The sequence below is a fragment of the Lactuca virosa genome, chromosome 5 (assembly GCF_052849685.1).
Source record: "Lactuca virosa cultivar CGN04683 chromosome 5, Lactuca_virosa_CGN04683_v6, whole genome shotgun sequence".
NCBI classification, from domain to species: Eukaryota; Viridiplantae; Streptophyta; class Magnoliopsida; order Asterales; family Asteraceae; genus Lactuca; species Lactuca virosa.
The window spans coordinates 413,867,916-413,891,772 of NC_136430.1; the positions used below are offsets into that span (position 1 = coordinate 413,867,916).

Genomic DNA, 23,857 nt, shown 5'->3' on the forward strand with positions numbered 1-23,857 from the left:
AAACTTCTCTATTTCACATGTTGCTTATGTAGTTGACTTGAAACATAATTTGATAAGTGTTGCTCAGCTCACTGACTCAAGCCGACGTGTGGAATTTTGCAAAAAATATAGCTATGTGATGACTGAAGACCGAAAAGAATGTTTGATAAAGTCTCTTCGCAACAAAAACATGTACCCACTTGACATCAATATGATCATTGGCAAACCGCAACTCTGCTTTCTCTCTAAAGTTGTTCCCGACGTCAGTTGGTTATGGCACCGAAGGCTCGCACATCTGAACTTTCGATACATGAATGATCTTGTATCGGGTGAAATGGTAAGTGGTTTACCTCTTCTCAAGTTCGAAAATGATCATTTATGTGCTGCATGTGAGTGTGGTAAGCAATCAAAGAAGGGTCATCCTGTTACATAGAAAAGTCCATCTCGGATCCATTGGAACTTCTACACATTGATCTCTGTGGACCATCCACTGTAGAAAGTCTTCATCATAAGAAATACATTCTTGTGATTGTTGATGATTTTACAAGGTTTACCTGGGTCTTCTTCCTAAGGCTGAAATCCAAAACAGCCCCTGAGCTCATCAATTTTATCAAAGGAATAGAAGTTCTTATCAAACTCCCGGTCAGAAGAATCCGAAGCGATAATGGTTCGGAATTTGTTAATTCCACCATTGAGAAGTTTCTCACAGAAAAAGGAATCGATCACAACTTCTCAGCTCCCTACACTCCAAAACAAAATGGTGTAGTTGAAAGACGTAATAGAACACTTGTTGAAGCCGCTCATTCAATGCTGAACTATGCAAACCTACCACTCTATCTTTGGGCTGAAGCTGTATCCACTGCTTGTTTCACTCAAAATCGAAGTATCATCAATCGACGTCTCAACATGACACCATACGAAGCAATGAATGGTCGAAAGCCAACGATTTCCTTCCTACATGTCTTCGGATGCAGATGCTTCATCAAAAACAACCGTGATCAGCTCACAAAGTTCCAACCTAAAGCTGATGAAGCTATCTTTCTTGGGTACTCTTCCAAATCAAAGGCTTACAGAGTTCTCAACCGAAGAACTCGTGTTCTGGAAGAAAGCTTTGATATTACCTTTGATGACAACTTTGTTCGGAATTCTGGCCCCACTCACGTCACAACTCACATCATGGAGTCTGATGCTCCTCCGCCAGGATGTCCGAACCCTAAAACCATTCTCGAGGTTGACTTTGAAACCCTCTTTGGTCCTTCTGAAACAGCTCTTGATTCCGAATCTCGATCACGACCATCTCTGATTCCAATTCCTCCTTCGGAAGCCCCAGTTTCTCACAACCTCTCCGGTCCACTTCCGAGCCTGCCTCCATTTGATTCCGAAACGTTTCAACCTTTTCAGGTTGAGGGGAGAATAATAATGCAAATCCCTCTCTTGAATCAAATGTGGATGGCTTCCAAGATGCAACTGCTGATTTCGATGACTCAAATCCTCTCAACATTGATGAAAACGAAAATTTCTTTGAGTTTCCTTCTGATGATGATGTCAACCTCTCCGGCTTAGAAGTTCAGGGGGAGCACCATCCCAATATTCAAATCATTCAGGGGGAGCAAATCAATTCTACTGTTGATGTAGAATCTTCGGCTGCACAAGAACTCCCTCGATTGCACGTGTGGACGAAGGATCATCCTCCGAACCAAGTGATAGGCAATCCGAATGTTGGTGTACAAACTCGCTCAGTTACTAACATCCAAAATGAATGCCATTTTTCAGCATTCATATCCATGGTTGAACCCAAATCCATCAAGGAAGCATTAGAGCATGCTGATTGGATTACAGCCATGCAAGAAGAACTGGCAGAATTTGATCGAAATGAAGTCTGGACTCTCGTACCTCCTCCTCAACATCACCCTATTGTTGTTACAAGATGGGTATTTCGCAACAAGCTAGACGATGCAGGAGTTATCATCTGAAATAAGGCAAGATTGGTAGCTAAAGGTTTTACTCAAATTGAAGGTCTTGACTACGACGATACTTTTGCTCCTGTTGCACGACTTGAAGCTATCAGAATCTTTCTTGCTTATGCTGCCCACAAAGGCTTCAAAGTTTATCAAATGGATGTTAAGAGTGATTTTCTTAATGGTGAACTTGACACTGAAGTATACCTTCAACAGCCCCTCGGATTTATTAATCTTTCCTTTCCGAACTACTGTTATAAACTCCGAAACGCTGTCTACGGACTCAAGCAAGCTCCTCGGGCTTGGTACGAGACACTCACCGATTTTCTCAAACGCTCAGGTTTTCAAAGAGGTATACTTGATCCGACCCTATTCTGAAGATCAAATGGAAAGTATCTCATGTTCGTACAAATTTATGTGGACGACATCATTTTTGGATCTACGGATTCATCTATGGTTGCTGATTTTGCAAAACTTATGGTTAGTCGATTCCAAATGAGCATGAATCGAGAATTAAGCTTCTTTCTTGGCCTTCAAGTCAAACAGACTAACAAAGGCATTTTCATTCACCAAGAGAAGTACATTTCTGAGCTTCTCAAGAAATACTCTATGGACACCTGTGCCTCAGCCAAGGTACCTATGGGCTTCGGTCACAAAATCTTTGTCGACCCTTCGGGTGTTTCAGTAGATGAAAAGAAGTATCGTGGAATGATTGGATCCTTACTCTATCTCACTGCAAGTCGTCCGGACATTATGTTCTCAACATGCTTATGTGCCAGATTTCAAGTCAATCTGAAGATGTCTCATCTTTTGGCTGTGAAACAAATATTCTGGTACCTCAAAGGTACAAAGAACCTCGGAATCTGGTATCCAGCAAATGAAAGTTTCCTTCTGCAAGCTTACTCTGATTCGAACTATGGTGGTCTTCAACTCGATAGGAAAAGTACATCAGGAGGATGTCAATTCTTAGGTGGTCGTTTAGTCAGCTGGTCATCCAAGAAACAGAACTGCATTGCTCTCTCTACAGCTGAAGCTAAATACATTGCTGCTGCCAGCTGTACCTCTCAAGTTCTCTGGATGAAATCTCAACTCTTGGATTATGGTTACCGATTTCAACGCATTCCTATCTACTGTGATTCTCAAAGTGCCATTGCAATCTCTCACAATCCAATTCAGCACTCCATGACGAAGCACATTGACATTCGGTATCACTTTATTAAAGATCATGTTCTAAATGGTAACATCGAAATTATCTTTGTTCCATCTGACGATGAAATTGCTGATGTCTTTACTAAGGCATTAGACGAAACCAAATTTAATGGTTTTCTGAACAAAATGGGTATGATGATGTCTGATCCTCAATTCTTTCAGGAGACATGTTCTCTTTGATAGAAGTATTCAGAAGAAAAATATGCTCCGAACTCAATTATTTTTGCTTCGAAACTATTTTCCCTCTAAATACATAGGATCCTCTTACCTGTCTTTTTTACTAATTATCCCTTGAGTTTTTAAGCTGCACAGTTTATTCTCTTCATCACGACTATCAAGATCAACCATCATCCGGATCACCATTTCGGAACTCATTCTATAAAGGAATTCCGGAAATCCACTCCGAAAAGGAAGTTTCAAATTTGTTCCGGAATTTTAAATTTGCTCCGGAATTTTAATCTTGCTCCGGAATTTTCAAAAATGATCCGGAATTTTAAATTTGCTCCGGAATTTCAAATTTGCTCCGGAATTTTAAATGTGCTCCGAAATTTCAAATTTGCTCCCGAAATTCAAAGTGCTACAGAATTCTCAAATTGCTCCGGAATTTTAAATTTGCTCTGGAATTTCAAATTTGCTCCGGAAATTCAAAGTGCTCCGGAAATTCAAATTGCTCCGGAAACCCTGTGCGGAACAATTCATCCGGAATACCAAGAGGTAATAAGGTGAAACGTTTTTTTTTCTCTCAACGGTTACTTTTTGGGAAGATCCTTATCCAATCTTCCTCGATTTGCGTGACACGATTGCATGCCCTCTAAAATGGAAAACGAATTGATGGTTACATTCTCCTCTTTTAGACCAATTGCCTTGCCCTTTCACCTCACCTGTCTAATCTCAATTTCCCAACATTAAATGCGACCCGATGGATCTCGGATCCTCATCATTACCTTTTTTTCGACCCGACCCGTCTTTCCCTACCTATAAATACTTTTTCGCATTTACCTTTACCTCTTTACGATCTCTCAACTCTCAAACCTCCCAAAAACCCTCATAGTTCTTCGTGTTCTTCAAGCTCTCTTCATCTTCATCAATAGAGTCCTCCAAGAACCAAGCTTCAACTGCTCCAACTCCCAAGAAATCCATAGCCAGGAAGAAATCATCCAAAGGATCGAAGGGATCATCATCATCTGCAGATCAAGGGTTATCAAGAACCCTTTCTTAGGGACACCACCCAACTGTTTTCCTTGAATCCCCTCGACTACGACGAATCAATCAGGATAATGATTGATTTTCTCGCACATCATCCTCTCTCCATTCCACTTACCAAAATCCTTGATCCTCCACTCCCTCTTTCTCATCTTCATCGTGCATTCACTAGCATCAAACTTGAAGATGATGTTCTGTTAACCTCCATTATCGATGATCGCACCATTCCCGTCTACAAAGCAACCTTTCTCAAGGCCATTGGAATTTCACCAAATCCTGTTGGTTACGAAGTAGTGGAACCAACTGCTGAAGAGTTCCAGACGTTTCTCAACTTCATCGGGTACAATCAAGACTATAGGGCAAAAGATTTCAAGAAAACTGCAGTTTCAGGGCTCTGGACCGTCCTTATGCATTTTATCATCCGTGGACTATCGGGAAAGCAGGGCGGTACTGATACCCTAAGCAAAGACTGGCTGAATGTGGTATTCAGCATCTATTCCGGACGCAACAACGTTGTAGACCTTCCGGAAGTATTATGGCAAGACTTTTGCAAATTTGCCATCAAGAGGAAACCGAACGAGATTTCAAGCCCTAGATTTTGGGCCCTGACGATTGAACAGATCTTCAAGGAACTTAACATCCCCATTCCAGTGAGTACCATTCCCCCGGAGGTATGTGTATCTTTCAAACTTGTTAAGACTTACAGAATTCCGGACCAATCATCTTTTGGTCCGGTCAGACGACTTCCGGACAATATGCTGGCCCTCATTCCTTCCGGATCTCCCTTTTTGAAACACCATATTGAGACCTCGGTTGTGTTCGACCCAACATAGCCTGCCCCAGTCTCTGTTGAGCCTGCTCAGGAAGAGGCCACTCACACTAAGTCCGGACCCAAAGTTACGCAACCATCCAAACGAAAGGCCTCACCCACCAAAACTAAGGCCAAAAAGAAATCCAAAGTCAGTACCCCCTCTCAACAGGAGGGCACTCATGACATTCTGGCTGATTCTGGCCGTCCGCACACCCCTCCTGCCAACTCATCTGAGGTACCCCTCAATGTTTCATCACCACAAGCACACACTCACGGGGAGTCTACACATATTCCACCCTCACCCTCCCAAAAGGGTGATGCCTGTGTTGAACAAAGTTCCTTGCAGCCCCCTGGAACACACCCACGTGTCACATTCGATATTCCCATTATCTCTTCCACACTCACACACTCCGGAACCGTTGTTCCGGAACCTAAGCATCCGGAAGGTGGAGTAGTCTCTCCAACTTCCGATGCCACAACTGGTCTGATACCCGGAAGGCTTACAGGACGACCAGGTTCTAATGATCCTTTGTGGGAAGACTATGTGAACAGGGCTGCATCAAGGCGTCCGGACCTGACTCGTGCTCAAGTTGAATCCACTCTCATCTCCATGAGGAACCGGGCTATTCAAAGCAATATGCCCTATGTCCATCCCTCTGACGATGACGCCATCAAAGAACTCACTTCCGAACTACCCCCAATCGTCGTTCATCAAAGCATCTTCCACACTGATCCGGAAGAAGAAATCTCGAAAGAAGTTATGTTGGAGGAAGAAGCAACAACAGTTCCGGATGCTCATCTCATGACCTCCATTCACTATCAATCCAAAGCATCCGTATCCAAGTCTGCCTTTGACTTCGGATCCTCCTCCACTACCACTCCGGACGACGGCTCCAACTCAAATCTTCAAGAAGACGATGATGCTGCCAAACCGGGTCCCTCCTCCAATCTGGATGCTCACCAACCTCCTCCGCAACACTCAGATTCTGATTCTGAATCCTCAGCTGGTGATCATGTTGACCCATTTGCCTTACTGGAGATCCGCAACAATGTCTCGGACACTAAGGCTAAAGTGTCATCTGTAGAGACATCCTTAACAGAGATGAATTCGAAACTGGATCAAAAAGTCTCCAGACTTGATTCAAAACTTAATGCCATTCTTCAATCTCTCTCCCAACAGTCCGGACCATCAGTAGCAGAGAGAGAAGCCCAACTTGACCAGCTGATTTCCATCCGGCTGAAACACACTGTTGAACAACTTGATTCCAAGTATGATGCTCTTGTCGACAATTATCTCAACACCATCTCCTCCATGCTCAAGGTTCATGATGATCTTGTGTCTGCTACCAACGACCTAATCAAGCAGACTCATGTTCGTCATGAGAAACAAATTCAACGATTAGAGAAGGAGATCCGAAAGAAGGATGAGATGAATCTGATCATTCAACAAGTCCTCATCAAACTCCTGCGCTCAACTTGGAACATTGTGGATGTTCCGAACAAGAAATTTGATGAGATGATTGAAATCCTTAGCAGCACATTCAAGCATCTCTCCGAACAAGCTCCCACTTCTGAAGCCTATTACACTCTTACTCTTCAACTCTCCACCGGTCTTCAGAAGGTGTTCTCCAAACTTGATGATATCAAGGAGGACTTGTCGTTTGCACCGGTTTCAAGAGTCACCGATGCAAGAGGGGGAGAAGGCCCAAGCAGGAGATGGAAGCCAGCCTCAGAATTCACACTCAGGGATGAGGACCTTGATTCCGAAGAAGAAGATGTTCAATTTGTCTCCGGAATCCTGGGAATCACTGAAGGAAACGAAGGAGATGAAGATTATGAAATTTACATTCCGGATGAAGCTCCCAAAGGGATTCTTGGTCTTCAAGATCCAAAGCTGACTGCTCCGAAGGTTTTATCAGAAGAACAAAAAAGGATCTGGTCCGCTGTCTCCTGGCCATCCTCTCTTCCGGACGCTTTTGAAATGGCCGTCAAGATGGCTAAGGCAAAATCCTTCCTTACAGCTCAAGCCTTCCAGTCCACTCCCTCTATGCTGCCTCCTACTCCTATTCCGGAACCAAAAATAGCCCCAATTGATCAAGGCTCTCCTCTCCGTACTCCAGATGACATTCCGGAAGAACCGCTTCCAACTCCTACTACGGAATTCGTCATTGACGAGAATATGAAGATGGTTATTGACGCTCTTCAGAGAGACAAATGGAAGAAACCGATGACTTCCGAACAACAAGCCTTTTACTCCGGACCTCCCCTCAAACAAAATTTTGGATGGTCTAAGGAAGAAATTCACAAGGCACTGGAGGACAGCATCCTGATTCAAGCGTTAAAAGATCATCCCGATCCGATGCGTGACATCTCTCCTCTGTGTCGAGAAGGCATCCTTTAAGCCAAAGATATCATCCCAACTCTCTACGATGACCTTCCCTCAAATGAAACTGATCAACTGGATCTTCCTCTCTCTCCTTTCAGCAAATTCTACACGAAGTTTGCTCCGCTCCATCCAAACGACAATCCGGAAGTGATCATCCGGACAGAACGTGAAAGGCTCAAAACCTTTTACGACAAGAATGCTCAACCCTTCAAGGATGTGTGGACAAGAAAGAGGATCACCAAAGTTCATCGCTTTGGAAGAAAAATTTTGGTAAAATTTGAGCTGAATTGTCCTCTGTTCCGTTTCCATCTCCTCCGGAACAAACCAACTCCCAAGACTGTTACTGATGCGGATTTTCCTTCAATGAATCCGAACGACATCCTTACTCTTGCTGCTTACTTCAGAGAAAATCAAAAGGATGACATCAGTATGGGTGCCTATCACGCAGCTCTCAGCTTCCTCAAAGACTATGTTGCTGAGTTCTGCCGTTGTGATTACGAACTTGCTCACCTCTACCAAACAGAACAATTTGTTGCTAAAATAGACTATGTTCTTCCAGAAGCTGAAATTCTTGCAGATGGTCCGATCGAAGAACCGGTTCTAGGGTTTGTCTACACCACCAGAAGAACAAACAAGAAGGACTTCTTCCGAGTCCTTGACAAACACCTGGTTCCTACCAAAGCTCTGCAGAAGTTCATATCCCGGGCGTCCAAGTCTGATGCTCCGGAACAGGTTAAGGCAAAGTTTGTAAGTCAACTAACTTGGTACATTGCGGTGCGTGAATGGTTGTTCCGAGCATACACCTTCATCAAGGAAGAAATGAACTAAGCTTGATGGATTGCTAAGTTCGCTTAGGGGGAGATTGTTGGAACCTGAAAGTGAACCTCTAGCAATCCTAAGTACATATTCCGAAGGCTGTTGGTTCCGAAGGAAGATGTGATCCGGAACCTGTCCGGAGCTGGAGAATAGGAGTAAAGTATTTTGAAGAGGAACACATTCCGGAGCTGATCCTGGAGTCCGGAATGTATGCTGATCCGGACCAAACCTTCATCTCCGGAACATTACCTGTCAGGAATGAAGTTGTCTTGTCTCTTGTGCATTTATTACTTTTGTCTTGTATTGTGATGTAACTTTTCATAGGACTTAGTTTAAAGTTGATTTAGGACAATCAGAATGCCAGACTTGTATCTTTTGTCCGGTCCTATGTATTCACTTGGGTTAATTCACTGTAACATTCTCTCCTATATATATAGGAGCATTTAATACAAGTCAAGATGGATCTTTCTCTTACTTTTGGCATTTACTCTTATCACATTAAAAACATTCTTCTTGTTCTTCACTAATTGACGTTACCTTGATCATTATCCTCCTGTTCTTAATTAATGTCTTGATCATTTGTTGAACTGATTATCTAAGACTTGACTGGTCTTTCCAGTCTCGACTTGAACATTCATTATCAAGCAGACATTGATCTCAAGCATTCACTCAAGGTTTGAGTTCTCAAACCTTGTCCCTGCGCATAGATCTTGTTCTCACAGATAAGAGTTTAAAAGACACAATCAATGAGGAAACAGGTTTTACTGAACAAAACTCAAGAAATTTATTGACTGATCTAAACGAATCAGTTGTTGTGAAGCATAGAAGGAAATTTGAAAAAGAATCGAATGTGACTGGGAGAAGGAAATGTAAGGTTCCAAACTATGAGCGGTCACCATTTGTGGATAGGCTAACTCGGGTACATGAAAAAGTAAGAAAAGAAGAAACGAGTCTTTGCAACTCTATTTTCGCTTCTAAAAGAGATCAACTGTAAGTTTAAAATTTATATTCATTTTTTAATGATATATATTAAACATGTTATATGGTTTGTACATGATTGTTGATGAGTATGTGTGTAAGCAGGGATGCGATTTTGGATTTCGATGAAGGAGAAAGCCTTCTTCAAGGTGATGCATATTTCTTTGAAGACAAAATGTTCATTCATAGGTCGATAATTAATTGTTGGGCAACATTCTTAAACACTATGGAACGATACAGAGAATTAGGAAAAACAGCAAGAGTATACTTTAATACCTATTTTATGGTATGCAGTAAATTTTTAATATTTGAAGTTCATTAGAAATGAAATTTATTATTATGTTAATTGCTGGTTAACTGATTCTTGCAGAACGAATTAGTGATGGACAAAACAGAACTTGAGTTTTCTAGACTTAAGGAGCAAATTTAATGCTTGAAATGTTCATTGGAAATTTGGATATCAAAACAAACTTAAGTGATGTTGGACTGATATTTTTTTTATAATGAAACATATAAATTTCAAAAATATTGATGTAAATATCATGTTAATAAATTTAGTCGATTATGCAGGTTTTCTTCCCGATAATTGATGTTGACAAATATTATCTGTTGTGTTTCGACTTAAAGAGGGGAAGATATTTGATTATTGATCATGTGAAACGTATCGGTACAGTTGAAAGTAGACATGGAAAAAATACCAAGAACACTTGTAAGAAATAATATTATTATATTTTAACAAATATGGAAATTATATATAAATAAATTATGGTTAACATTATGTATTTGATTTTGGTTGCAGCAACGGTTCTTTTGTAACTACTTGATGACATAAAAACATCCAATGCATGTTGAATTGTACTCAAAGGAAGCCAAACTCATGAGAGTGGTTTGGGAAGTCCCTGATATTGAGCCTGACCGTGGTCTATATTTGATGAGGCTAATGGAGTGCTATAAGGGAGATCTAGAAGGGAAGTGGGAAACAAGACTTAAAGGAATAAAACATAGTGATGTTGCGGTATTATCAAGACTGAGGTACAAATATATGTATAGACTGATGACCTCGGATCACAACCTGCAGAAAGACATGTTGTTGGAAGAAGCTGATAAGTTTTCAAAGTTATATATATTGCAGAAATGTATTTTGTTTGATGATGCGAAGGAGTTGGAAAAGAATAAAAGAAAGAAGTTTAATAAAAAAGAAAGGAAAGGGAAAAAGTGGCCGAAAAAGGGTATAGTTGCAGAAGAATGTTAGTGTTTTGAATGTCTGGTTTGCAAAACATTAGTTTTTATATTGTTTGGTGTGCTTTAAGTTTTTGTATGTCGTTTGTTTTAACTTATGTCAGTCTTTGGTTGATGGAACCTCTTATTATTTTGAAGTTAAGGAATGAACAAAAATGATGGTTTAGGAAGTTATGATTGAAATAAAAGTTAAAGGTTTTGGGTAGTGACAATTTTTTGAACTCGTATATCATTAAGATATGATTTTATTGGTGATTCAAACAAATATCTGTGGAATGTGATTTTTTATATATGGCTGATTCATTAGGAATATGAGTAAACAATAATTGAAATTGGTGGTTCCTAGGATGTACCATTTGCATGGACAATCAGTAATAATAGTTTGTAAAAATATATATCATTTACACGGATAATCTCTAAGAATATTGTGTTTTAATATGGTATTAAATAATAATTTTAATTACATTTACCTGGACATTCTGGTAGATATTTTTTTTAATATTTTGGTAATTAAGAAAACATGAATGTAAAAATGTTGTTATTTGTAATAGATTCTTAGAAAAAATTTGTTTGGTATTACGTGTAACTAATGGTTCCCAAGTATGCTACATTTACATGTAATAAATCCAAGAATAGCTTGTGATAGTATATATTCTGAAAGAATTAGTTATAAAACATTGTTTTAAAAATGATTCTGTATTGAATAATAAACTAGAACAGGTGAAGGTAAAATAACAAAACAAAGAATAGAGTACTTAATTACTTATAACAACGAGTACTTAGCTACTTATAACAATCTAAATAACACGTAATCTTTATTGAAAAAGGAATTAAATGAAAAACATAAATTCGTTTAAATCATTTGTTGCATGAATAGGACAAAAATAAGACTACACTACTTTAGCCTTCAAGGGACATTTCCTCTTATCATGTTTAACCTTCTGTTTGCATGAGTTACACATTCTCTTTGGTTTCTGACACTGATTTGTCAACCTCTCTTTTTTACTTTTAAGTCTTTTTCTACGGCTACCAGAACCTTTGTTGCTGATTATAGAAGGATTCTCAATTTCACATTCCTTTGGAAGAGTAACACCTATAATCTGTTCAAAATGATTCCTGTTAACCAAATTATCAGACGAAGATGAAAGGCAGTACTTCATTTTCAACTTATTTATCTCCTCCAAGTACTCATGCAGCTTCACTGGATCATGACTCAAAAATACAGTGATCAACAGTTGAAAAGATGTCGATTGCTGCCTTGTCAACATTTCCGTCCATTTGAAAATTCTTAAACCGCCGCCTCAATAATTCTGGAGGAATTATGTCTCTACACCAACGTTTCAAGATATATCTTTCGGGTAGTTTTTTTCTAGATTGTAGTACCTCATAACAGAAAATATGTGCCTGCATAGAACTCCAACATGTTCAAAATGCATGCATGTACACAAGAAGGATCCTTTACTCTTGTTGTGAGTAACCTACATTTTATTGGTGAAAATTTAATTAATTTCAGTATCAATTAATATGTCTATGATGTCAATTTTAAAAAATATAAATATAAACATACCTTAAAATCTTTGTCCTTTACAAGACTATCAAAATGATATTCTTACTCCTCGGGTTGGTCGGGGACAACCCCCTTTTTCAGTGTGCTAACACTTTTCTTTCTCTCCAAGAAATCAAACATGTCGACGCCATCAGAAGATTCAGTTACGACTTTTGTGATAAAGCATGATTTTTCAGATTCAAAAATCTCTTCCTGAACTTGATAAAATATTCTTCTGGTGTAAACCTTTGCTGCGTATGGATCATAAGGAAGATATGTAATGTTCTTCGGAAATGTTGTTGTAGTTGTGAAATCCGATGAATTTTGAGTGTGCCTTTGTCTTTCCATGACCAAGTCAAATGTCATCATAAAATTGACAAGATATGATACAGATAGTGTAGTGTTCTGAAAAGACCAGTTTTGACTTTCTGAGAGTGACGTGGTTCTCATCAAACCGGACATTGGAACATTCTTGAAGAATGCAGGAATCCACAGTCCCCTAAAACCAAACATCTTTCTTAACCATGTATTATCCTCAAGATGAAATTCTTTAATCATACTGTCCCATCCGACTTTAAACTCTAATTCATTAATTTTTGCATTCTATATCAAGCTGTTGAAACGTTTCTTAATGTCTGAATTGTTGGCAATTTCCCAAGTTAACTAAAAAAATACAAAAAACATAAAAATGTAAGAATACAAAGAAATATATGTTATATAAAAATGAATAACAGAAATTGTAAATTAAATAACAAATACTTTTGTAAAGAATACTCAATTGTAGAAAATAATAGTGGTATGTATACCTTTTTTGGTAATTTTGTTGTTATATGCCACATACATAAACGATGACTGGAGAGTGGTAACAATTCATCAATGGCTTTTTTGATTGCCGGATCTTAATCAAACATTATAATCTTAGGTGAACTCCCAAAAGCATTCAAAAAACATTTTAGTAACCATTTGTAAGAATCCATGTCTTCTCGGGTAAGCAATCCAACACCAAATGTGACACACCTCTTATGGTTATCAATTCCAGTAAATGGAACAAATACCATGTATACCTAAATGTAAAATATGTTATAATCATCAAAATATATATAAAAAAATATTAATAACCTAATAACCTGTTAGTCTGGTATGTGGCATCAAATGAAACAACATCCCCAAACTCCTTGTAGTTATACTTAGAAGTTTCGTCAGCCCAAAACATTGAAAATAGTCTTTTTTCCTCGACTCTAAACTCAAATGAGAAATTTGGTGCATATTTAACTCTCTCTTCCATGATGTTGAAAATCAATTGGGCATCACTACCACCAATAAAACAATTTAAATTCCTAGAACAGTTCTTGTAATCAATCGCCAATCCACCACGAACTGAACACACACCTTGGAGACCACACATTTACCTCTAAGCTTTTTTTGCCCCAACATTATTCTTAGACATGTTATAAATGTAAGTTTGCTGAGAGAAATCTAGTTTTCTTTTCACACGTGACACATGCATATTAGCCTTAGGTATCAACATATGATTATGTCTTTCAACGAATTCATGAACCACATATTTTCCTGTCTGAGGAACGAGCTTGAATACAAAATGAGTGTAACGCATGGTTCCTGGTATGCACTTAATTCATTTATTTATTCATTTTGGAAGGGCTACTCGACGAGTTGGTGGTCCAAACTCGTCGAGTAGAAGGAAGTATATGCGCGGGGACCTGACTCGACGAGTAGGACAGGCTGGATGAAACCCTAATCTTTAGGGCTTGCACCCTATTTAAGCATCATATCTGGCCTCCATCCCAGCCTCCATCACCTCCAAACCTAAATATCAAAACCCAAATCAACCTTGACTAATCTTGAGCTATTTCTTGCCATTTTTGTGATTTAAAGCTAGAAGAAGGAAGCAAAGGCTTGGAGTTGCAGAAGGAAGGTTGAAGATTCCAAGGTCGTTCTGAGATTTAAATCTTGGGGATGAAAAACCTTCAGATCTGGGCACTCTTGAGCTTTAGAAGCTTAAAGTTTCCACCTTTATTCAGTCATGACTCCATTCTATGACTTATACCTTCATTTTGGCTTGTAGTGGGTGTTTTAGCTTCATAACACCATGCATGCACGTAAAGTTAGCAACTTTATGTGTAATTCTAGTCTAAGGAGTCTGGATCTATGAGTTAAAAGCATTGGAATGGATTACAATCGACAAAATTGATATGTCACATGGAGGACTCGACGATTTGTTCTTGGACTCGGCGAGTCGGGTCGTGAACCCTAACCCCTTTTCTGGTTGTGAGTGAAACCATTGAGTTTAGGAGATGACTCGGTGAGTTGGACAAGATTAGGACACGAAAGCTGAAGAACTCGACGAGTCCAAGGAGGGACTCGACGAGTTAGAGTCGATATGCCCCGATGTTATGACAGGAAGAACTCGAAGAGTCTGGGAAGGGACTCGACGAGTTGACTTAGTTGACCACGAGGCTGAGTAGTGCATGAACTCGTCGAGTTAGGAGATAACTCGACGAGTTGGGGTTGACTGAGAGTTGACCTTGACTTTGACTTTGACCTGGATGTTGACTTTGACCAAGGGTAAAATGGTCATTTTACCCTGAGAAGGATTATCAGATTTTGATTAAGTGTATTATGTAGTTGATAGCCGGGGAGTCGTCGGAGCAGTAGTCAGAGATTCTTCACTCGAGTTTCAGCAGTCAGCCTTACGAGGTGAGTTTTCTCCAGTAAGAACGAGTCTAAGGCCACAATGTCGGCCCGTTTAGATGATTGTAGTTCTGGGCTACGGCCCGATGCCGAGTATGGCCCGATGTAGGTTGTATGCTTTCAGGATTACGATCTGATGCCGGGGTGGTCCCGAGGAATGTCTATGTATGCTTGATGTCTTTGTGATTCTTGCATGTTATGTGTTATATGTTCTGGGCTTCGGTCCGATGACGGGGCAATCACGATGTATGTTAGTGTATATGTCATGTGTTAGTTGTTCCGGACTTCGGTCTGATGTCGGGGCAAGCCCGATGAATGTTTATATGCTTATGTTAGTTTTTATGCTATGTTGTATGTATGTCGGGGCAAGCCGGACGGGGTCCGATGCCCGATGCGGGGCTCGATGCCGGGTAAGCCGATGTCGGGTTCTTCCCGATGTAGCTGGGCAGTGTCCCAAGCTTATGTTATATGTTATGTGTATGGTATGTGGTAGTTGGGGAGCTAACTAAGCTTCGTGCTTACGGTTTTCATTTTTGGTTTCAGGTACTTCCACTAGCTAGGGGAAAGGCTCGGGATGATCGCATGGCACACACCACAGTTTCAACCTGAGATTGTTTAGACTCTGATATTTTTCTCATAAGATTTGATATAGCATTTAACATCATGTTTTGAGATACATGATTTATGATTTTCTTTATGATGATGGATGACTTATGGTTTTATTAATAATGATTTTAAAAAGAAATTTTTGGTATGTATTTTTGGGATGTTACAATGAGCCTGACATTTTGTCCTATGTATATCTTTTCTTCGTTTTATTTTTTTGTACTGAATATCAATAGTGTCAGCATTACCAGTGTTGGGCTTTCCTTCTCTATTACATAATAAGTACCTGCTGGTGAAAGTACCATCCATCTTCTTCTTGTTTGATCCTAGCCTAATATCAAAACCTGCTTCAAGTGCATAATTTTTGTACATTTCTACAGCTGCATCATATGTATCATATGTATCATATATGTCGTCGACTTTAGGCTTTACATCTTCATTGGTCTTGGGTGTATAATAATTTGTCCCACCCGGAGATGTATAATGACTTACAACTACAAATTGTTCTGCAACTGTAATATATTAGTTAATGTTTTATTAGTACCATTCTTACATAATAATGTAAGAATAATGTGTGATTTAATATAGTTTCTAAAACACATTCCTAAAGAATAAACAACTATTGTTTCTGATTTATGTATCAGTCCATACGTAACATTATAATGATTACAAAAAAATGAAATATTAACTATATTTTTGCAAGAATGTGAATTACAACACTAACGTTGATTGTAGTTTTGCGTTATTCAAACAGTTTGTACCTTCATTGACTTCTTGACCAACGTAATCCGAAACATGGTTTTCGTCATCTGTATTATGTATTATCTGACCAATCAATTGGATCTTGTGACTGTTGGTAAGTGATAAATTCTTCAATCTGCAAAAACTCATCAAGCATTTCATTCTCCATTCCGATGCTTTGATTATGCACGATCTGATTCACTATTTCATTCTCCATTAGGAAGTTACTTGTCTTTTCATTGTCCATTTGGTTTATAGGCGAGGAATAAGAAGAATTGGCAAAAAAATAACTGGACAATCCAAATCAGAGGAACTGCATGTTAACCGGTTCATATTTTTGGGTAATACAATATTCATTAAAAAATTTACAAATTTCGTTATTATTTATATTTTCAATTGATAAAATGAATTTTTGACTCCAAAATAGAAGTAACTAAATTCAACGTGATACATTTGAGCAAATACAAATAATACTTCCAAATTTAATACAACTTGTTATCATGCTTAATTCTTGAAGAATATATACTACTGGTATAAATGTATTCCAACATATGATGAAAATAAATATAATTGTAATTATCTAATTCAATGAAATCAATCTTATTCCAAATGAAAATAAATATAATTATAATTATCTTATTCAATGAAATCAGACATATCCGAACATTTGATGAAAATAAATTCTCTAACCATGAAAAAATAAAATGACTTGCAAATGAAATAAAAATTCAATCACATTATATCTTCCTATATGGACAATTCATCGTATCATGATAAGTCAACTTATTGCAAATCCTACAAAGTCTCTTCCTTTCCACAACTGCATTTCTTTCAATAGTGACATTCTCATAATGTGGTTTCACATATCCTTGAATCGTAATATAATGAGCTTCCCCTATATCTAAAACCAACTTTTGATACACTGCTTTCTTGTTTCCCATGCAATGCTTCAAAACCTACTGATTAAGAAGATCATTCATCCTCTTCAATAGACTGATGATAATCTGATATATAAAAAGCCATATTAATTTGTAAGTTTATTATAAAAGATTGTTCTATTCAAACTGAAACTACTACAAAACAAATTCCTTTATTTTGTTCAATTTAACAGAACTATTTAAATTAATTATGAATAATCTGGTAGAATGTATATATATTCAAAATTGTTTTCAAAGTTCTTTAAGAATATATGATTCTTTAAGAATATATGATTCTTTATGAATGATAAAATATAACATTCTTTAAGAATTTCATATGACGATGGAACGAAGCAATGGAAAAATAACCAGTTTAAGTAACATAATGTGAAAATTATAAACAAAAAAACAGGTAAAATCATACATTTATTCCAAACAAAAATCGAACAGATCCCTCGCTTATACTGGCGTTGATTTCATCATCGACGAGACCCATTATCATAGCAAAATCAGAATTGTTGAGTATGACAACTTCAAACGAACTACAACAAAACTTGATTAATAAAGGAGGCATGAAAACAATATGTCGATCTGAACCTTAATTAAATACCTAATTCAACAACCGAAAATATATTATCATTTGAAACGTTCGAATTGTTTCCATATATACAACTATTTTAATTTAGGTAATACAAAAGAAAATTTTGATTATACCCATTTGTAGATCACTGGTTGAAGTTTGATCTTACAATCACACAATAGTTAAGGTTCATATTTGAATCTAACTCTCTCTCTCTCTCTCTCTCTCTCTATATATATATATATATATATATATATATATATATATATATATATATATATATATATATATATAGGGATGAAAGTGGGTCCAAACCCGGACCGGATGGACCCGGACCCGAAAAACCCGGAACCGGTTAACAGGATTTTGTAGAACCGGAAATCGGACTGGTATATAGGAACCGGTTCCGGTTCGGTTCCGGGTACAGTACCGGGTAAATTGAGTCTAGAACCGGAAAACCCGGAAACATCAAAATGGGTAGATTGGAACCGGATAAAGTGGGATTAGAACCGGAAAACCCGGAAAAACCGGAATTTTTTGGTAATTATTTACTACTTAGTGGGTTGAACTTTGAAAATTTTCATATTGATATCCCGACTTTTGGGGACTGTAACTCATTGAATATGAAACCAAAATTGACAAAATTATAGTCTAAAATCATGTACAAACTCTAAACTACACTCTAGAAAAAACCGCATGTCAATCCGACCTTAAACGAATGAGATATGCATGTGTTAAAATTTTCACAGAATACAAAGTACAAAAACAAATAGCTGAAAAGTTGAAAATTTTCAGTTTTGATATCCTGACTTCGGGGGATTGTAAAGCATTGAATATTAAACCAAAAAATGGCAAAATTATAGTCTAAACTCATGTACAAACTCTAAACTACAAGTTGAAAAAAACCACATGTCAATCCGATTTCAAACAAATTAGATATGCGTGTTTTAAAACTTTCACATAATACAAAAAATTGAAAAACTAAAAACTTTCAGCTTTGATATCTCGACTTTGGGGGACTGTAAGTCAATGAATATAAAACTAAAAATGGCAAATTTATAGTCTAAAATCATGTACAAACTCTAAACTACATGTTGGAAAAAACCGCATGTCAATCGGAGTTGAAACGAATGAGATACACATCTTTTAAACGTTTCACAAAAAACCGGTTCCGGCCCTAAAAGTTATTCCGGTTCCTAACACCGGTTCCGGTTTTTAGACCCGGTTTACCCGGACCCGATGGACCCAAACTCAGATTACCCGGAACCCGGATAAAGCCAATTTTTAAACCCGAAACCAGAACCGGATCTATATATTCCGGTTCTAACGGTTCCGATTCCGGTTCCGGTCCGGTTTTCCGTTACTAAATCTCATCCCTATATATATATATATATATATATATATATATATATATATATATATATATATATATATATATATAGAGAGAGAGAGAGAGAGAGAGAAATTCAATATAGAACAAAAATTATTTATAGAATCATAGAACCATCTTCATGTCCATTAGATCAATTTAAGACAAAGTGGTATGATGATAAATTAACTATTTTATTTTAAAAGAATATAATAATTTGTTAATTATGTTATTAAATTATAGCATTTATGAACATACATATCGGTTATGAACATTTTTACAAAAGCTCATAAATTGAACTAATGTAAAATCATTGATGAATATTTATATTCTTTTCTCAAATGTCCATAAATTAGTTATGTTCATACATATTCATATTCGTAATATTAGTAACTGAATATCTATACGAAATTCTAGAATTTTGTAATGTTCAGAATCATACATGTTGATAACTTATCAATTGTACAAATCATACATTTTCATAACCGAACATTGATAAATAAACATTTATTTAAAATAGAATTAAAATTACTATTAGAGCATATGTTCATCAACGAACTCGTATGTTCGTCAACGAGCGTATGTGTATAAATGAACAATGTTCATATATTAAGACATATAAAATCAAGTGTTGTACAAATGTTATGAATTTCTGTATTTTTAGTTTTTTTTGATAAAAAATAAGTTCTAAAAGTTGAAAAAAAGATTGGTTCGTTGGTTCCTCGGCAAAGAAGATCGCTGATCTCCAAGGGGGTGTTTTAGGTGGTTTAATCGACTGAATCGGATGGAGAGGAGGGTGAAGCGAGGGCAACAAGGGTTGATTAGCAACTCTCTGCTTACTCTCTTCTGATTCTAACAGCGAGGGGTGAGACCAGAAGAGGGTCCGACGACAGGTGGGGATTCAATTGAATTTTGGGAATTAGGGTTTTCAGAAATTTGGATTGGCAGAAATATGCAGCCAGAAATTTCAGAAGCAGCCGCTATACAAAATATGACGAGGGTTCCTGGCAAGAGAGGTAGGAATGAGATTCCGCATGAGATAATTGAGGTTAGTCAGGATGAACTGATGAAGAATCGACCACGAGAAGACCAAGTCAAATCAACTGGAATAGCTTTTGGGCCCTCATATCAGGTAATTGGTTATATTTTCTTGGTCTCACAGTAAGAAGTAAGAACCCTGTTTCAATTTGTAAGATTGAAAATGATTTTGATGTTCTAGAATTGTACTTATAGTCTCCTATTCTGGATTATATTCAGCCGACTTCTTCAGGGAAGGGGAAGCCAACGAAGCTGCACAAGAGGAAACATCAGATTGGATCTTTATACTTTGATATGAGATCTAAAGAGATGGAATTGGCAGAAAGGCGCTCAAAAGGCTTTCTCACAAAAGTAGAAACACAAGCCAAGTATGGATGGTAATAAACTCATAATTTTTTTGTATGTTGCATGTTAATGTTGTGTCAATTTTTCTTCTACAAATGAAAAGCGTTGCAAAGATTTTTGCTTTGTTTTCTCAAGAGCTCGTCAATGTTTCTGAAATGGAATCATGAATTCCAATTCTGTTGGAATGGAATCATGAATTCCAATTCTGTTGGAATCTAAACTACAATTTGGTTTTGTTTTGACAGAAGTTGATGCTTGAAGAACGGACCGCAAATTTGAAAGTGATTCTAAGCATTCTCAGAGAATATTATTCTTACATGATTTGATTCATGACAGTTATTTTCGTTACATGTATAATTTCATGGATGATCAATGAAAGAGCTATTCTTCTGATAGAATAATCTACAATAGAATGATAGGAGTATATGTAATAATATATTCTGCTAGAATATTAAGGTCGAATTACATAATTTTATTTGTTATTAGTGAGTATTTCATTGTCATAGACTATTATATAAAGTTTTTACTTTTTTAAGAATGTAATGAAAAATTTGAAGTTGTATCCAAAAATGTGTTATTAGTCGGTGTTGGCATTCGCATAGAATATCATTCTAATAGAAATATGTATCCTGAAATTTGTAGAGAATCTGATTCTAACAGAATAAAATCGGGTTTAATTATAAAAATTACGTTATAATTAAAATTAAAGTAATTAAAAAATTAGAATTTTAAAATCAAGAGAGTTAATTATCCCCAAAAATATGGAATTTTCCTTTTTTAAATTTATCTAAATTGTCTAAAATACCCTTAGAATGAAATTAGATGGTATTTTTCAATTATCTTTAATTTAATAATATATATTAATCACTTTCTTAAATTAAGTAAAATGATTGGCCCACATTTATACATACAATAACACAATAATTAGTGTAAATAGAATAACCTAAGCCTATATATATATATATATATATATATATATATATATATACACACACACACACATAGGGCTAGGTTAATGTGTTTCCTACATTTATTATGTGTTAGAATGCACCAATAGAAATTTGGTAAAATTTAATAATTATTTAATTAAATAAAGATAGATATTAAATGATTTCCATAATTGTATGTATATTAAATGATATCCATTATTATAATTCTCTTTTTATGGAAACTATTTAAATCCGTCATTAATGTCAGCAATAACATTATTTTAGAATGAATTCGCATATAGGTTTTTATTTATGAGTTCGTTTTTTGTTTCAAGACTCACTCACTTAAAATACAATAAAGTTGCATTGAATATGAAGAACAAGAGTTTATTGTACTAGAATATACTCTCATTCTGATAGAATATACTCTCATTCTTCTAGATACGAATTCATTTCTGAAAGAATATTATTGTTAACATTAATGACGAATTTAATCAGTTTCCATAAAAAATAATTATAAGTATGGATATCATTTAGTATACATATAATTTTTACTAAATTTTTATTAGTGCATTCTAGCACACAATAGATTTGAGAAACATTTGAACCTCTCTCTCTCTCTCTCTCTCTATATATATATATATATATATATATATATATATATATATATATATATATATATATATAACGTTCTGAAATAAGATCTCGATCTTAACAACTTTGATCATAGACTTGAGGAACAACGTCAATGTTTTTGAGCTATGGGGTATTGAAATAAAAAGAAAAAGCATAATATATAATTATATGTACACTCCTTATGTATAATGATTTTTTTATGTGGAAGCAAATAAATGTGAATTTCATGATAACTTTTGTAATATCATGTTGTAATATATATATATATATATATATATATATATATATATATATATATATATATATATATATAAAAGAGGGTTCAATTGAGAAACAAAAGTTGAAAATAAGGGAATGAATCTGAATTACTCATTTTAAATCTATCGTTTAAACGTTCCAGTGTACCGGGCCTACGGAACAGATCGTATTCATATATTAATATGTATACGTATATGTATATTCATATATGAATATATAATATACATGTATATTCATATATGAATAAGTATAGATGAATAAATTATCCATATATGAATATGGCGGCGGTTGGTAGTGGTTGGTGGCACAAGTGGAGCTGGTGGAGGTGGCGGTGGTGGTTGGTGACGGTGCTGATGGTGGTGGTTGGTGGCGGATGGGAGGTGGTGGATACATATATGAATACACTTACATTTATATTCATATACGTATATTACTCATCCTACAATATGTCGGTACGACAAAGCATTTTGCGACAAAAATAAATGATTGGCATAGAATGATTATCTCATTCTCAACTTTTTTTGATTTTCTCAATTAAACTTATCTCTCTCTCTCTCTCTCTCTTTATATATATATATATATATATATATATATATATATATATATATATATATATATATATATATATATATATATATATATATATGGTTAAATTATTGTGAGAACTTAAATATTTGTAAGAAATCCTAAACCACTCATCATTTTTCAAAACCAAAACCATCATTAGTCTTCAAAAGCACCAACTAAGTCATATATAGGCTCAAAAAAAGATTTGACGTTTTTTTTTAAATGTGCATGTATTTGTGTTTGAATTTCATATATATATATATATATATATATATATATATATATATATATATTTTTGTGTGCTTTTTTTTCTACAATTTTCATAACCAACACAACAATGAGATTCTAATATATATGTTTAAGGGAATCACAGTCTGAAAACATCAAAAAAAAAAAAAAAAACAAAAAGAGATTACAAAAATATGCATGCATGTATATTTAGATGTGCGTATATGCATATTTTCAACAAAATAATAATAATAATAATAATTAAAAAAAATGTTCGTCAAATCTTTTTTTACACCATGGATCTGTCTTAATCGTTGGTCTAGGAGTCCAAGGGTGTTTTTGGTTGTAAAAATAATGAGCGGATTATGAGTTTTTGTAACATCCGGATTTTCAGGTATTATGTTTGATCATTTATTTTGAGTAAAAAAGAGGGACTCGACGAGTTGAGGCGTAGACTCGTCGAGTAGTACCGCGATTGCTGACTGGATTAATGAACGGACTCGACGAGTCGGAAAGGGTGGACTCGACGAGTCCGCGCTGTGGGTTGAAACCCTAAATCCCCGGGCATGTGCCCTATTTAAAGGACCTTATGGCCCTTAATTGCGGCTACCTTCGTCCAGTACCAGAGCATCTGTGAGCCTTGTGAGTGAGAAAGGAGGCCATTGTTCACCATTTCTTGTGGATTTTAGCAAGAAGGGAGGAGGAAGGTCAAGCTAGGCGAGTTGGGCAGCTTGAATCTACTTCTATTTGATCAGAGGAAGCTGTTGGAGGTATCAATCTATGCTTATTCTCGTATTTTTGTCGATTTG

General features: G+C 36.3%; 2 protein-coding genes across 2 annotated transcripts; one reads left to right on the forward strand and one right to left on the reverse strand.

Annotated features, from left to right (window-relative positions):
• Nucleotides 1-12,188: 12,188 nt before the first annotated feature.
• Nucleotides 12,189-12,683, reverse strand: LOC145113996 (protein FAR1-RELATED SEQUENCE 9-like). Its single transcript, XM_079050022.1, has one exon. The coding sequence runs from the start codon at nt 12,681-12,683 to the stop codon at nt 12,189-12,191; it is 495 nt and encodes a 164-aa protein (XP_078906148.1).
• A 7,316-nt stretch (nt 12,684-19,999) lies between these two features.
• On the forward strand, nt 20,000-20,544 carry LOC145113997 (uncharacterized). Its single transcript, XM_079050023.1, has 2 exons — nt 20,000-20,179; nt 20,305-20,544. The coding sequence occupies exons 1-2, from the start codon at nt 20,000-20,002 to the stop codon at nt 20,464-20,466; spliced, it is 342 nt and encodes a 113-aa protein (XP_078906149.1). The 3' UTR covers nt 20,467-20,544.
• Nucleotides 20,545-23,857: the final 3,313 nt, after the last annotated feature.

What these genes read in the sequence shown, in the direction of transcription:
- LOC145113997 (XM_079050023.1), top strand. Translation starts at nt 20,000, where the DNA reads ATGCAGCCAGAAATTTCAGAAGCAGCCGCTATACAAAATATGACGAGG. An exon ending in CTTTTGGGCCCTCATATCAG is followed by an intron (nt 20,180 to 20,304) that starts GTAATTGGTTAT and finishes GATTATATTCAG; the next exon opens with CCGACTTCTTCAGGGAAGGG.
- LOC145113996 (XM_079050022.1), bottom strand. Translation starts at nt 12,683, where the DNA reads ATGATTAAAGAATTTCATCTTGAGGATAATACATGGTTAAGAAAGATG.